This window comes from Scyliorhinus canicula, chromosome 2 (assembly GCF_902713615.1).
Source record: "Scyliorhinus canicula chromosome 2, sScyCan1.1, whole genome shotgun sequence".
Lineage (NCBI taxonomy): Eukaryota > Metazoa > Chordata > Chondrichthyes > Carcharhiniformes > Scyliorhinidae > Scyliorhinus > Scyliorhinus canicula.
The window spans coordinates 46,579,019-46,592,840 of NC_052147.1; the positions used below are offsets into that span (position 1 = coordinate 46,579,019).

At 40.3% G+C, this 13,822-nt stretch overlaps 1 protein-coding gene across 1 annotated transcript in view; it reads right to left on the reverse strand.

Annotated features, from left to right (window-relative positions):
- The window catches only part of cdc42bpb (CDC42 binding protein kinase beta (DMPK-like)), a 202,048-nt gene that overhangs the window by 15,231 nt on the left and 172,995 nt on the right, over window positions 1–13,822 (reverse strand). Inside the window, 6 exon segments of the mRNA XM_038777355.1 lie at window positions 297–378; window positions 3,220–3,359; window positions 4,250–4,386; window positions 7,155–7,260; window positions 7,542–7,616; window positions 11,117–11,215. Of these exon segments, the coding sequence (XP_038633283.1) occupies window positions 297–378; window positions 3,220–3,359; window positions 4,250–4,386; window positions 7,155–7,260; window positions 7,542–7,616; window positions 11,117–11,215 (639 nt within the window).

Genomic DNA, 13,822 nt, shown 5'->3' on the forward strand with positions numbered 1-13,822 from the left:
AGACAATATGTAGAAATATACAGCGACTTACCAAAGTCACTTCATTTGGGATTTGCAAAGATACCAGGCAAAGGAGACTTTCATCTCCATCATCTGGGATGGATTAGGGCCCAAATTCCATTGCTCCTCATTTAAAGCATAAAACCAGTACACACATTAAATGCTTCCAAGCATTACTGAAAATTCATTCATATTTTATAAAGTCCAATTAGGTCAAATTTCAATATGGACAATTCCAAGGGAAGATACTCAAGACATGCATAATTGAAGTTCATTATTGAGAGATTAATCCTAACCTTGAAAATGCAAGGAATATCCTTCCGGGTAGCATGAATTACATCAGATGCAAATACTGAACTCACAGAAAAGGCTTCATCTCTGCAGATAAAAGTTTAACAGCCAGAATCACAACACAGTTTAGACTTGACTAAAACATCATACCAAGTGAAGCTTGGAAGAGGAAAACACATACGTTTCACAAAAGGGGGAGGTACACTCTTCCTATCAGCCTCCCAAAACTCTGCAAAGCTAAACCTTACACAACCCCTCCCAAGTACAGTTAGCTATTTATTGGTCCCTCAACAATACAGAGAGTAGATGGTAGAAATAAAGAGGTGGATGGAGGATGGTCTAGAAACAAATAGATCTTGTGGCTAACCCTTAGCAGCTGCATAATTATTTTGAATTCTAAATTACTTAAAAGATAATTCCAAATTTACAAAACTGCTTTTGATTCAGCTAAATGGAAGACTGTGGGATTCTCTGTCATCTGCTGTAACTTTGGTCAAAGATTTTTAAAAATTCCAAAGACTGGCATATTTTTTGGGAAGGAATTCATTTGATGAAATAATCTGCATACTGAATTTGACAAAACTATTCAAGATAAAAGAATTTGTATTATATTGTAATTTATATTGAGATATTTCTATTAATTTGATGGCACACATAGGGATTCAATCCACAGAATGCATTTGGGAATGTAAATTAGGTCAATCAAGATAATAATAATCTTTATTAGTGTCACAAGTAGGCTTACATTAACACTGTAATGAAGTTACTGTGAAAATTCCCGATATGATTCCTATATACCACAAAATTTGAGACAGGATTGTTAAGGCAGAATTCATATGCTGGAATGTATTCATTAGAGTGAGCCTTGTGGGGAAAGGTGCCAGCTATCCGAAGTCCACAGGAAGACATAGAAGGATCCAAAGGTAGTTGAGTGGTTTATCACCGACATGCAAGGAAAGCTTTCCAGGGGTGGGAGGAGGAGAGGAGCACAGGGACATGGTCAGAGGTCATGTCTGCAGGTTTCTGTCTAGGCAACACCATTCCTCAGTAGAGGTCAGACTGAGAGGCTGAGAACTAGAGTGAAGTTCAGTGTTAACTAGCTCAAGAATTTGGTAGTTACTAAAATGAGAGGAACACACTAACAGAAATATGGAATGTGTTACCTCCTGAGAAGTGTTATAGAATTAAAGTTGCCATAAACTTTATTTACATATATACAAAATATATTGGGTTAAGGGGATAGGGTGGAGGTGTGGGCTTAAGTAGGGTGCTCTTTCCAAGGGCCAGTGCAGACTCGATGGGCAGAATGGCCTCTTTCTGCACTGTAAAAATTCTATAAAAAATTCTATATCAGTGTGTTTGTTTACAATTGGCCTCATGTCATTAGAAAACAGTTTCTCTTTTACAAGACAAGAAAAACACATTGGGGGGGGCCGGGGGAATAGTGTGAAATTTCAATATCCAGTTTACGCAATGCAGACTTCATTGTTAGGACATGATGGTCGCATATGTCTAGATATTGAACAGATTTAGGAACTAGGTACATTTTTAAGTAAGGCACACTTGTATTTTTGGGTGTTAGGAACACAATATAGCTTTAAGTTTAATTTATATTTTGTTATATTTTTGTGCTAAGATAGGTGAAAACTGGGGTTGTTTTCATTTCACTTTTTAAAAACTAAATTTACAGTACCCAATTACTTTATTTAAATTAAGGGGCAATTTAGCGTGGCCAATCTACCTACCCTGCACATCTTTGGATTGTGGGGGCGAAACCCACTCAAACACAGGAGAATGTGCAAACTCCATATGGACAGTGCCCCAGAGCCAGGATCAAACCTGGTTGTTTTCATTTCAGAGACTTTTTTTTTTAAGATCGAGCTGGGAATTCTCCAGGCCCTGTTTGTAAACAACCATTTTTAATGAGGTTTTGCGTCTCAAAATGAAGTGATGGGTTACCAAGGAGTTAGTAGTTTAAGTAAGTTAAAGTAAACACAAAAGGGAGAATAACTATGCTGCTGCCTAGCAACAGAGGGTCAACGGAAAGATCCACACAGAGACAGGGAGAGACACGAAAAGCAGTTTTAGTTTCAGTTGGTATGGATATATCAGAGTGAAGACAAAAAGATCAAAGACTCTAGTGGAAAATGATGCAAGACCGAAGAAATGAGTTTAAGAGTTAGGGTGCCTTTGGAGTGAATTTTCTGGATCTCAAGAGAGGTACCAATTGTGAAATGACTTCCAGGGAATGTTCAGAAGTCTAGTGAAAGAAAAACCTCTTTGCAACTGAACCAGCTCTACCCTTAGTGTGAAAACTATGGAGTGTTGGGTCTTTTGAATCAATTTTTGTTCTTGGTGCTTGTGATGAAATCTTTCCAAAATCTTTTGTTGCCTATTCTAATATAGTTAATGTTTCTTGTTGAATAAATGTTTTTTTTTCTTTAAAGTAGTAAATAGTAGAATCCTGTGATTCTGTTCAGTAAGTACCCTCCACAGTGTAAAAAAATAAACATGATCTATCAAACCAGGTTCCATTCTGGGATCTGACTTATCCAACATCAGCTGAAATCATAACCAGTAAGGACAGAGGATGGTAACAGATTTGACTTCTGCCTACAAAATTGCCTAATGATGTACAACCCAAGAGAATATTGGAGCAGATCTGCAATTTTTAATGTTTTAATTTGTAAAGCAATGGAAAACTACAATTGCCGAGTCATTTTTAGATTAATGCCAATTAAAAGAATGAAGAAAAGCCCTTATGGTTAGGTTACATAACTGTAAATCAACTATCCAAAAATTATTGGATGGATAACATTGGAATCCAACTTATCCATTACTACTTTGGATAAAGAGGGAGGAATCAAAATATTAATGATCTACTTTTTATCCATTAACGTCTTACTATTTCTAAATCTGAAAGCCTACCTTAAATCCAGCACCAGGCTCGCAACAACTCCAGGCTGCATAGATTTGCCTTCAGCTACGTCATATAGAAAAAGTTTACAATCACAAACCACTGCATATGCTCTTTGCCAACCTTTCTTCACCCCAGTGGGCTTAGGAACCTAAAGCATACCATTAACAGGGAATAAGTAAATGGAATAAAAAATAATTGAACCATCACAAAATGTCAAGAAGAATCATAGAATCCCTACAGCGCAGGCAGCCATCAGGCTCATCAACACTTGGAAGAAGCAACTTACACAGGCCCATAGACTCCCCCCTATCCTCATAACCCCACCTAATCTTTTGACCACTAAGGGGCAATTCAGCATGGCCAATCTACCTAACCTACACATCCTTGGACTGAGGGGAGAAACTGGAGCACCCGTAGGAAACCCACGCAGACATGGAGAGAACGTGTAAACTCCAAACAGACACCCCCAATGCTGAATCTAACCCAGATCCCTGGCGCTGTGAGGCAGCAGTGCTAACCACTGTGCCACCATGATGCTAAATTTAGAACTAATACATCTTGAAAAATGTAGGTTTCTGAACCTGAATAACAGAATAGGAAGAGACCAAAAGCTGTAAAATGGAATTAATTTGAAAAGATAATTGACCATTTAGAAGTTCATTTGCACAAGTCCCTTTCTCAATTATATTTTGAGCTTTTAGATGGTCAACTGTCTTTTCTAATTAATTCCATGTACTCATGTGGATCATGGAGGATAGTGATGGGTAATTGATCAATCACAGTTGCATTTTAGTTGCAAACTACTAGGATTAGGGAGCACTATAAATACGATGATACTGAGGAAATTAAGATGGACTACCTTTTCAAAGTGATAACTGTTTATTAGGACAATAATCATCTATCTCTAAACTCTCGGCTCTTTCAGTGCAGCGTTAATTCTACCAACGTGCTAGTAGAATATAGTCTGATATGCCTGCGCATTAATCTGTGTAACGAGCGCCATAAATTCAACGTCTTATCCAAAAATGATTTCCATACCTTTACATAGCCTTTATAAGCTGTTCCTATCCCCCTCTGAACATCTATCCCAAGTGGTCTCTTTGCTTGTTCAGATGGAAGAGGGCATACTTGAGGGGCACTGTCCTTGCATAAAACGTGGCATATAAATGAGCACACTATGGAATAGGAAACGTTATTTAGAGGGAGACATATAATAAAAAGCACATTAGGCTTCATTATAATATTAATAAAATTTGAAACTTGAACACATGCTTAGATATTGTCAAATGACTGTACAATTTTTCATTCAACTACATTACCAACATCTTGAAACAAAAACAGGTGCAAACTTTATTTTAAGGGACTTCCGGTGGCACGGAAGACGGGTACGTGGTGGCTCCCGCTAGGGTATGTTTTTTTAAGCTCATTTTGCCCAATGTCAGGGAGTATTTCTGTTCAAAAACCCACTTGTTTAAGGAAGTAAGGTGCTTACATCGGTAATATGCTCAAGAAGATTGGGGAAAGAAGCCTGATGGTGATAATTCGTTGACTGAATCGGAGGCTTCTCAGGGCTCATCGGTGGAGAAAATGGCAGAAGCAGCTTCTGCGACTTCGGCCACTTCATTATTGGCCGAGATGCTTACCGGTAATTTGAGAAACAAAGGCAAGTCGTGTTGGGGGACCTCTGCAAGTCGATGGAAGAGGTCTCGTCTCCCATGCAGTTGGCATTGGAGAAGACCAACGAGAGAGCAAAAGCGCATGGCGCTACAATGCAAGACATAGCGGCAGCCCTTTGGAGGCATATTGACCAGATTGCCTCTCTGGAAGCCGAGATGTCGCTGAGGCAAATAAAGCGTTGAAGGTCAAAGTGAATGATTTGGAGAATCGTTGCAGGAGACAAAATATCTGTGTTGTGGGGTTGCCAAAGGGGATGGAAGTATTTTGCGAAAATATTTGGGAAGTTGGCAGGTGAAGATGGATTCAAAACCCCTCCCGAGCTGGATCGTGTCCATCTGACACTCTGATGGAAGCCCCGTGCTAACGAACCACCACGAGCAGTTATTGTGAAATTTCACAGCTTTCAGGGAAGGGTACGGGTCCAGAGATGGGAAATACAGCATTGTGATTATGCTTTGCCAGGATTATGAGGGAGCTGCCAGGAAGGCGGGTGGCATTCAACACGAGGGCCGCCCTGTGCAAAACGGAGTCCGATTTGGGGTGGTGTAGCTGGCGCAGTTGAATGACTGAGGGGAAAGACTTTTTTGATGTGCCGGAGGTGGATTCTTTTGTAAAACGACATGGGCTGGGTGTGAGTTGATGGTGGATTTTTTAAGGCTTTTTGGATGTTGGGGTTGACCATGTGGATATGGGGAGTTATTGGAGTTCCTTGCTCTTGTCTGAATTTCTTTGTTCTTATGTGGGGTGAATGTTTTGTAAGTTGGATTTGGGTGGGTGTGGGTTAATTCTTTGGAGGGCTTTGTTCTATTTGCTATAAATGTTGTGAAAATACATTGCTCCCTGTTGGAGTACTGTGTGTTAAGGAGTTTTTTTTATACTTTGTATCCTTTTTCTGTTAGCATTTTTCTTCACTCTGGGCAGGAGTTGCCCTGCTAACCGCAGAGAGTTAGCTAACGAAGGCGGTGCAGTGAGTGACTGCAGCTCATTTTATTAGTTTTGCTTTAGACAATGAGCTTAGCGTTTTTGTTCTGTTTGGAGTTAGGCTTATTAGTAGGTTCTAGTGGTATTTGTTCGCCTTACTGTTCTTTGTACAATGGAGTCCCCTCGGTTGGATGAGGTAAAGTTGGACAAACGTCCTAGTCTTGATGATGAGGTTTGGAGCGAGGCTTTTTGCAGGGTCAAATCATAGAATCATAGAATGTACAGTGCAGAAGGATGCCATTCGGCCCATCGAGTCTGCACCAGCTTTGAAAGAGCACCCTATCCAAGGCCACAACTCCACCCTATCCCAATAACCCAGTAACCCCACCCAACACTAAGGGCAATTTTGGACACAAAGGGCAATTTAGCATGGCCAATCCGCCTAACCTGCACATCTTTGGACTGTGGGCGGAAACCGGAGCACCCTGAAGAAACCCACGCACACACGGGGAGCACGTGCGGAGTCCGCACAGACAGTGACCCAAGCCGGGAATCGAACCTGGGATCCTGGAGCTTTGAAGCAATTGTGCTAACCGCCATGCTACCATGCTGCCCCAAAACTGCCAGCTTAGCATCTTGGGAATGCCAATCTGCCACCATGGGAACTAGACGGAACAGCATTTATGGGGGTCTTCCAGGGGATTGGAGGCACCCAGGTAAATGCCCCTGCCAGTGCTATCTGGGCACTTTGGCAGTTCCAGGCTAGCACTAACAGGGTGCCAGCCTGCCCAGAGGGCATTTACCTGGGTGCCTCCAATCCCCTGGAAGACCCCCACAAATGCTGTTCCGTCTAGTTCCCATTTGTGGAGAGCAGTACTGAACAGCAATCACCCAAGGTCTCTGCCTTGTTAATAGCCCAGAGACAAGTTCTGCCTGGGCGGAGATCTTCCACTCCGCCCAGTGCCTCGGCTTGGTTGGGTGACCTCATGTTATTCTTGCTTTTGGAGAAGATCAATTACCCCATTAGGGAGTCGGTAGAAGGGTTCTACCAAAGAGGAGAGCTATTCATTTCTTTTTTTTTTTTAAAAAGAGTTAGTCACTGTCAGTAAAGGGGTTTGGTTTAATATTGGGGTGTTAAGTTAGATGGGGTTCTTGATTGTTTATTGTGTTCTTTTTGCATTGTAACTTGTATTAACTGTTTGATACCATTGTGTTTATAATGAAAACTTTTTAATAAGAAAATATTTTTAAAAACCTAGGTTTTAAAAATGTAATTTACATATCTAATATTAAATTTCTAAAATGTCAAAAGTATTAGAATAGTCAATGCTAATGAATCACTTACCATCACAGGCATATCCCTGTCGTACTAAACCCACCATCAGAGATGTACAATGGCTACACTGTGTAGGGCTTGAGAAATTTCTGATACTGACTTGATGAGCTTTAGGCTGAGGATGTAAAGAGAATGGTATAAAATTGGACTTCATAAACTGCCAGAGCTGTTTTCTTTGAATACAAAACTGTTTACATCAATTTTTGGTTTGTTTGCTGCAAACTGAATTCCAAAGTCTTACGCACTTTTACTTTAGTATCAAACACTTTACAAAAATTCTGAAGTGAATGAAAATTGGCTCAAGTCTCATCAACTTGACCAAATAGAGGTGAGCCTCGAGTTTCTAGATTAACTAACGCCTTTTGCCCAATAACTACAGAAGTATATAAAAAATACCTTAGGCAAAGGAATAGGCTGGACAAATATTGGAGATGTAGCAGCAGGAGCAGTTTGCAGGGGTGTTATTGGCTCCTGAAATTTACAAACAAAAAACAAGCATTAAGTTGCAGTAAACACAAGCTCATAATTTCAACACCAGTGACAGAATAACAACCAATTTTTCGGTTTGTTTTTTACAATTTGCTCATCAATGTTATTGGAGAATCTGGACATTAAGAGTTTATCATATACAACTTCATGCTAGAATTATATTACAGTTAGTTCAGGCAGCTTTGAAAAATGCATCTTTGAAGATGCAATGTACAGCTTATCCTAGTGCAAGGGTGATGGATTGCTTAATTCTCAAGACACTAAAGGACCAATAACCATATAAAAGTCCAACTGATTAGCCTATTTCAGGTTACAAATACTCAAGCACTGTCCATAATATACCATATAACGCCTGAGATTTTAATTAAGGGCACATTCGATTTTTAATTTGCTATAATTTTAACTCTGGCACTTCTTTGCTACGTGATGTTACTTAAGCTTTCTGGTGACAAATCAATATATTAGATGCCATAAATATCACAATTGACAATAAGTTACAAGCCCCCTGTAATTACTGTGAAATTATTCCTTCCATACTGAGCTGTTTCTCCTTCATGGTTTTCAGTGATCCTCCAGTGTCAATCAACATGTATAAGTACTAACTTTTCATAAACCAACATCTCCAAAATTTTATACATGAAAAAATCTAATACCTACACAATTCCACACTATATATTGAAATATCAAAAGTCTTACATGTTTGCAATCACAGTTAATTTTTCCACCATAAATTCTGAAGTCAATAATTATAATGGAAACTGTATATAAAATTATCATGCTGCAATTGCACCTGCCTGCCAGTGGAGGTACTGCAGCACTACAATTATAGCAAGGCAAGTTTACGATAATAATTAGATCTCATGACTTCAAGAATGGCAAGGCTGAATGCATGAAAGATAGGGGATGATATATTGATTTGTCACCAGAAAGCTTAAGTAACATCACATAGCAAAGAAGTGCCAGAGTTAAAATGATAGCAAATTAAAAATCAAATGTGCCCTTAATTAAAATCTCAGGCATTACATGGTATATCATGGACAGTGCTCGAGTATTTGTAACCTGAAATAGGCTATTCAGCTGGACTTTTATATGGTTATTGGTCCCTTAGCGACCCAGAGACTGGTGGTGGAAAAAAAACCCGTGTTGACAGCAAGGAACAGACCACACCACACCAGCCCGCTTCCATCCCACCTTCCCTCAACTAGAATAATGCCCTCAAAGATTTAGTGGGCAAAAAAACTGCTGGTATTAGCACTGTGCTACACAAACCAGAAGGCTTTGGTTTGATCCCCTATCTTTCCCTGCTTAGTCAGCTAGGTAGCAGTTGGGGTACCCTAACACGGCTTACTGCCACTAGGCTAGTTAAGTGCAAGTAGTAACAGGTCCAGTTTACGACTTGGATCACCTTTGATGCAAGATGTTAGGTGGGCAGCAGGTGACAGTTGGGCACAATCCCTGCCATAGTAAAAGAATCTACCTACCGAGGTCTATAAATGAAAAATAACTGAAGCTGTACACAATCAGGCTCAGAATATTGAAAAAAGCAGTTCACTGGGTTGGGAAAGGCATAAGAAATTATTTTCTTGGAAGAATATTATACTTCATATACTGGCTTAACAGTATATACAAAGATAAATTCTTTTGCATAAAAGGTTTCTATCAGAGATATGTTGCCAAACTTTTGAGTCTTGCACACATCAGGACAAATTAAATCTGTATCCATTGAGCTTATGAATTTACCAACTTGCACAGTTTAAAAAAAAATTTAGAATACCCAATTATTTTTTTTTCCAATTTAGCATGGCCAATCCACCTAACCTGCACATCTTTGGGTTGTTGGGGTGAAACCCACGCAGACATGGGGAGAATGTGCAAACTCCACACGGATAGTGACCAGGGCCGGGATTCGAACCCGGGTCCTCAGCGCCGTAGTTCAGTGCTAACCACTGCGCCACATGCCACCCCCCAACTTGCACAGTTGAGTTCAGTTTTAATAATACTATATATGCTTAAATAGATGGAGCAGGCATGTGATCCCCTCTAGGTTCAGGTAACATTTTCACTGGTTTCCATGAGAAACACTTTTGTGTTGGATAAAGGCCTAACCTCTGACCCCGTACATTTTTCCCAAGATGTAGATATGTTTGTGATCTTTAAATCTGCAGCCATGTATAAGAAGTTCCTTACACGCCTTAATGCGCTCAATCCTATGCTCAAATTCACTTTTGATGTCAAGCAGTCTAATGTGCTCGATTTCCTCTATGAGCTAGTTGAGTAATCCACTCAGGAGTTCCCCACAACCATCAACTGCAAGCCGACCTTCACTGGTCAACATGTGCCTCGGGATTTGTATAGCTCCACACACTACAAGATTGGCATCATCAGCAACCTTGCAAATAGGGCCTAAGCCATTTGCTAAATCTTGCTAGCTTGCGGCAGAAATAGAGTACATCAAAGCCATTCTGCAGGACAATTGATATCCTAATCTCGCAAATGGGCCAATGGCCCTGCTTTTGGACCTAAAAAGTCGTTCTGCCTCAATTTACCCTGGAAAGCCAAAGTATCTCAGCAATTTGAACAACAGCTTCAGCAAACTACTGCTACTATGCAGTGGAAATGCAAATGGTGTTTTCCACTAAAAGGATGCTGCTGTCCATCAAAAAAACATTCTGCGTACCACAAATGATATGAAATGAAAATCGTTTATTGTCACAAATAGGCTTCAAATGAAGTTACTGTGAAAAGCCCCCAGTCGCCATATTCCGGCGCCTTTTCGGGAAGGCTGGTACGGAAATTGAACCGTGCTGCTGGCCTGCCTCGGTCTGCTTTCAAAGCCAGTGATTTAGCCGTGTGCTAAACCAGCCCCTGAGCAAGGTCATATATGAATTTCAGTATAGGTGCAATGCAAGGTACAAAGGTTGTATGACGCAACAGTGACTGATAGAATCAGACAACATACTCCTCCAGCACTGTACTCAATTAGCTTATGCTTGTAAAATCTCAACACAAAACATCTTCCGTTTGATGTGATCCTGTGATTGGGCAACATTGCTGAGCAATCCTGAGTACACTAATAGCTACCAACAATCAATTTATAATAATCAGATGAGCTCATAACATGGCACATTTTTGCTCGCTAGAAGTGATGTAGAGTATGCAGGGACCTGTCCTATGTAAACAAAAAAAACTATGTTTAAGCCTTGTGCCATTTTTGATTTACCAGGCAGCTTGGGGAGCCTGTAGTCCCACATTGCTTTCTCCATGGCAATGCCTCAGCCAGAGTCAGCTTGCCAACTAATTTGCACATTTTCTCTTACAGCACAATTGTTGCGGTAGCTTTAAATTTGGCATTCGTGTGTTTGCCATAATGAGTGCAAGACGAAAAGCTTTGGCAATATATATCTCTCTTCTCTTGCACATGCAGGTTATGTACTATCAAGCAGCTGAGGGTTTCTATCAGTGAGAGATCTTACAGTACTTACGTCCCTCCGGTCCAAATTACTAGAAACCGATGGTGATAGAGAATGGGGAGATGCTTCTGGTTTTAGGCTCCCTATGTCAGACTCACTGATAGAACCACTCTGTAGAAAATGAGAAATAATTGCAAATAAAACTTTGCACAAGAATCACAATCAAATGGATGTTTCAATTGATAATCATCTCCAATTGACCAAAAAATTAAGACAATTTACTTTTGGTTCAGTACAAATATCACATCTTGACAAATTCAATCATTACATTTTAAGCCTCTGCAACATTATTTTTAGTTATTGATGTTACAATGCAATATATTACAATACTGAAGACATTTTATGTTTTTGTCATAAAGATACATTATGCTCAAGGTACACAAAATAGCTACTAAAGATACTGAAGATGTTCAAGAAATGACTCGAATTTTAGGTGGGAGCTACTTTTCCAACACACACATCAAATGGAAGCTGCAGACAAACTGGATTGTTCTTCGATCCATCAATCAGAGGTTTGGGTCTAGATGCAAATCAAATGATGGTACCTTTTGAACTGGCCAATCAGACACAAGAATGGTTTTAATTTCTGGCAAGTTGCAAAGTATGTGGACAAATGCATTACATCCCAAATGGCTAAACCATCAAAGCAGCATTGTCCTAGGAAACATTCAAATTATGTGTTGTGTAAAATGTTATCAAGTTCTGGGTAATAGCTATCTTGCTCATTAGAAAAAGAGAGATTTGCACATATATTTTCACAACTACAGGGTTTTCTAACAAATTAAGAACTTTAGAAGTTTTGTTATGTGTTAAATGCATTTGGACAAAGCAAATTAAGTGACCAGATCATCTGCTTTGTGCGTTAGTTGAGGGATAAATATGGCCAGCAGAAACTTGGGGAAACCGGGAGAATCGCCAGGAGAAATTCCCCTGCTCTACTTCAAATAAAGTCATGAGCACTTTTAAGTAGAGGGGTCAGACTTGGTTTAACATCTTATCTGAAATACTGCATCTCCAACAATGCTCAGTCCTGCACTGAGCTATCAACAATTTAGATCTACACCACCTTTAAAGTAATGAAATATCCCAAGACATTTCACAGAAGCATTGCCACCAGTGGTGGAGTGAGAGGCTTATTAGCGCAGGTATCTTGGCGGGTTGAGGGGCTGGAGATATGGAAAGGCAAGGCCATGAAGCGATTTGGAAACAAGATTCTCCGGAATGCCTCACATGCCTCTCCATTCCTTTCACAATAAAACTAAGAGTTAATATTTGCATAGCTAAAATCTCTTACAATTACTGCCCTACTGTTTTTGCACTTCTCAGGGATTTGCCTAGATATTTGTTCTTCTACCTCACTTTATCTTTTTGAGAATCTATGGTCCACTGTGGTGTGGCTGCCTCTTTTTGTTCCTTACTTCAATCTACATGGCCTAATTTGATGATTCTTCTAACATATCATCCCTCCTCACAGCTATAATGGTTTCCCCCTCCTTTTTTATTCCCCACTCAATCTCATTTGAAAAACCTGTAACCATGAATGTTGCACTGTTATTACTGTCCTTCTCCAAGTCGTGTTTCTGTAATAGCTATGATCTAATGCTACCCCATGTTTCTATCTGCACCCTCAGCTTGTCTGATTTATTTGCTATATTCTTTGCACTGATGTATATACCCTTAAGCACTGTCAAATTCTTTGATTTTTCTTTTCCTATTTTTGTTTCCTCTGCCTTCTAGACTCATTCACTAACCTTTTGCCTTCCATTTCTATTTCTGATTTGTCCCATCTGAATTCACCCTCAGGTTCCCATCCCTCTGCCAAACAAATTTAAACCTGCCCAAATGCACTGCCAAACCTTCCCACCAAGGATATTTGTCCCAGCCTTGCTTTGAGATGCAAACCGTCCGGCTTGTGTAGATCCTACCTCCCCCCAGAACCGGTCCCAATGCCTCAGGAATCTAAAACCCTCTTTCCTGCATCATCATCCAGCCACACATGCAACTGTTTTAACTCCTATTTCCATGCTCATTAACACCTGGTACTGGCAGTAATTTGGAGATGATTCCTTTTGAAATCCTGCTTGCTAATTCCCCACCTAACTTCCTCAATGTGTACTGCAGGACTACATCCCTCTTTGCACTTGTGTCGTTGGTACCAATATGGAGTACAACTGCTGCCTGTTCACCCTCCCCTCTCAGGGTGCTCTGCAGCTGCTCAGTGACATCTTCGACTCTGGCACCAGAGAGGCAACAGACCATTCTGGATTCACGTCGGCAGGCAAAAAAAACCTACCTATTCTCCTGACTATTGAATCACCTAACACTATTGCTCTTCCAGTCTTCCTTGTACTGCCCCAGTACAAGTGAGCTACCTGTGGTACCACGGGCTGAGTTCTGGCTACACACCCCAAATGAACCATCATAAAGATAGGGAGGAAAGTAAGTTGCGAAGAGGACATAAGGAAAAAAGACATAAGTGAGTGGGCAAAAAATTGGCAGACTGAGTATAATGTGGGAAAATGTGAATGTGTCCACTTTGGTGGGACGAATAGAAACGCAACATATTATTTTCAATGGGAGTGCGGAACTCTCGAGGTACTGAGAGATCTGGGTGTCCTGGTAAGCTAATCACAAAGAGTTAGTATGCATGTCCGGTAAGTGATTAGGAAGGCAAATGGAATTATGTCATTTATTGCAAGGGGAATGGAATACAAGTGT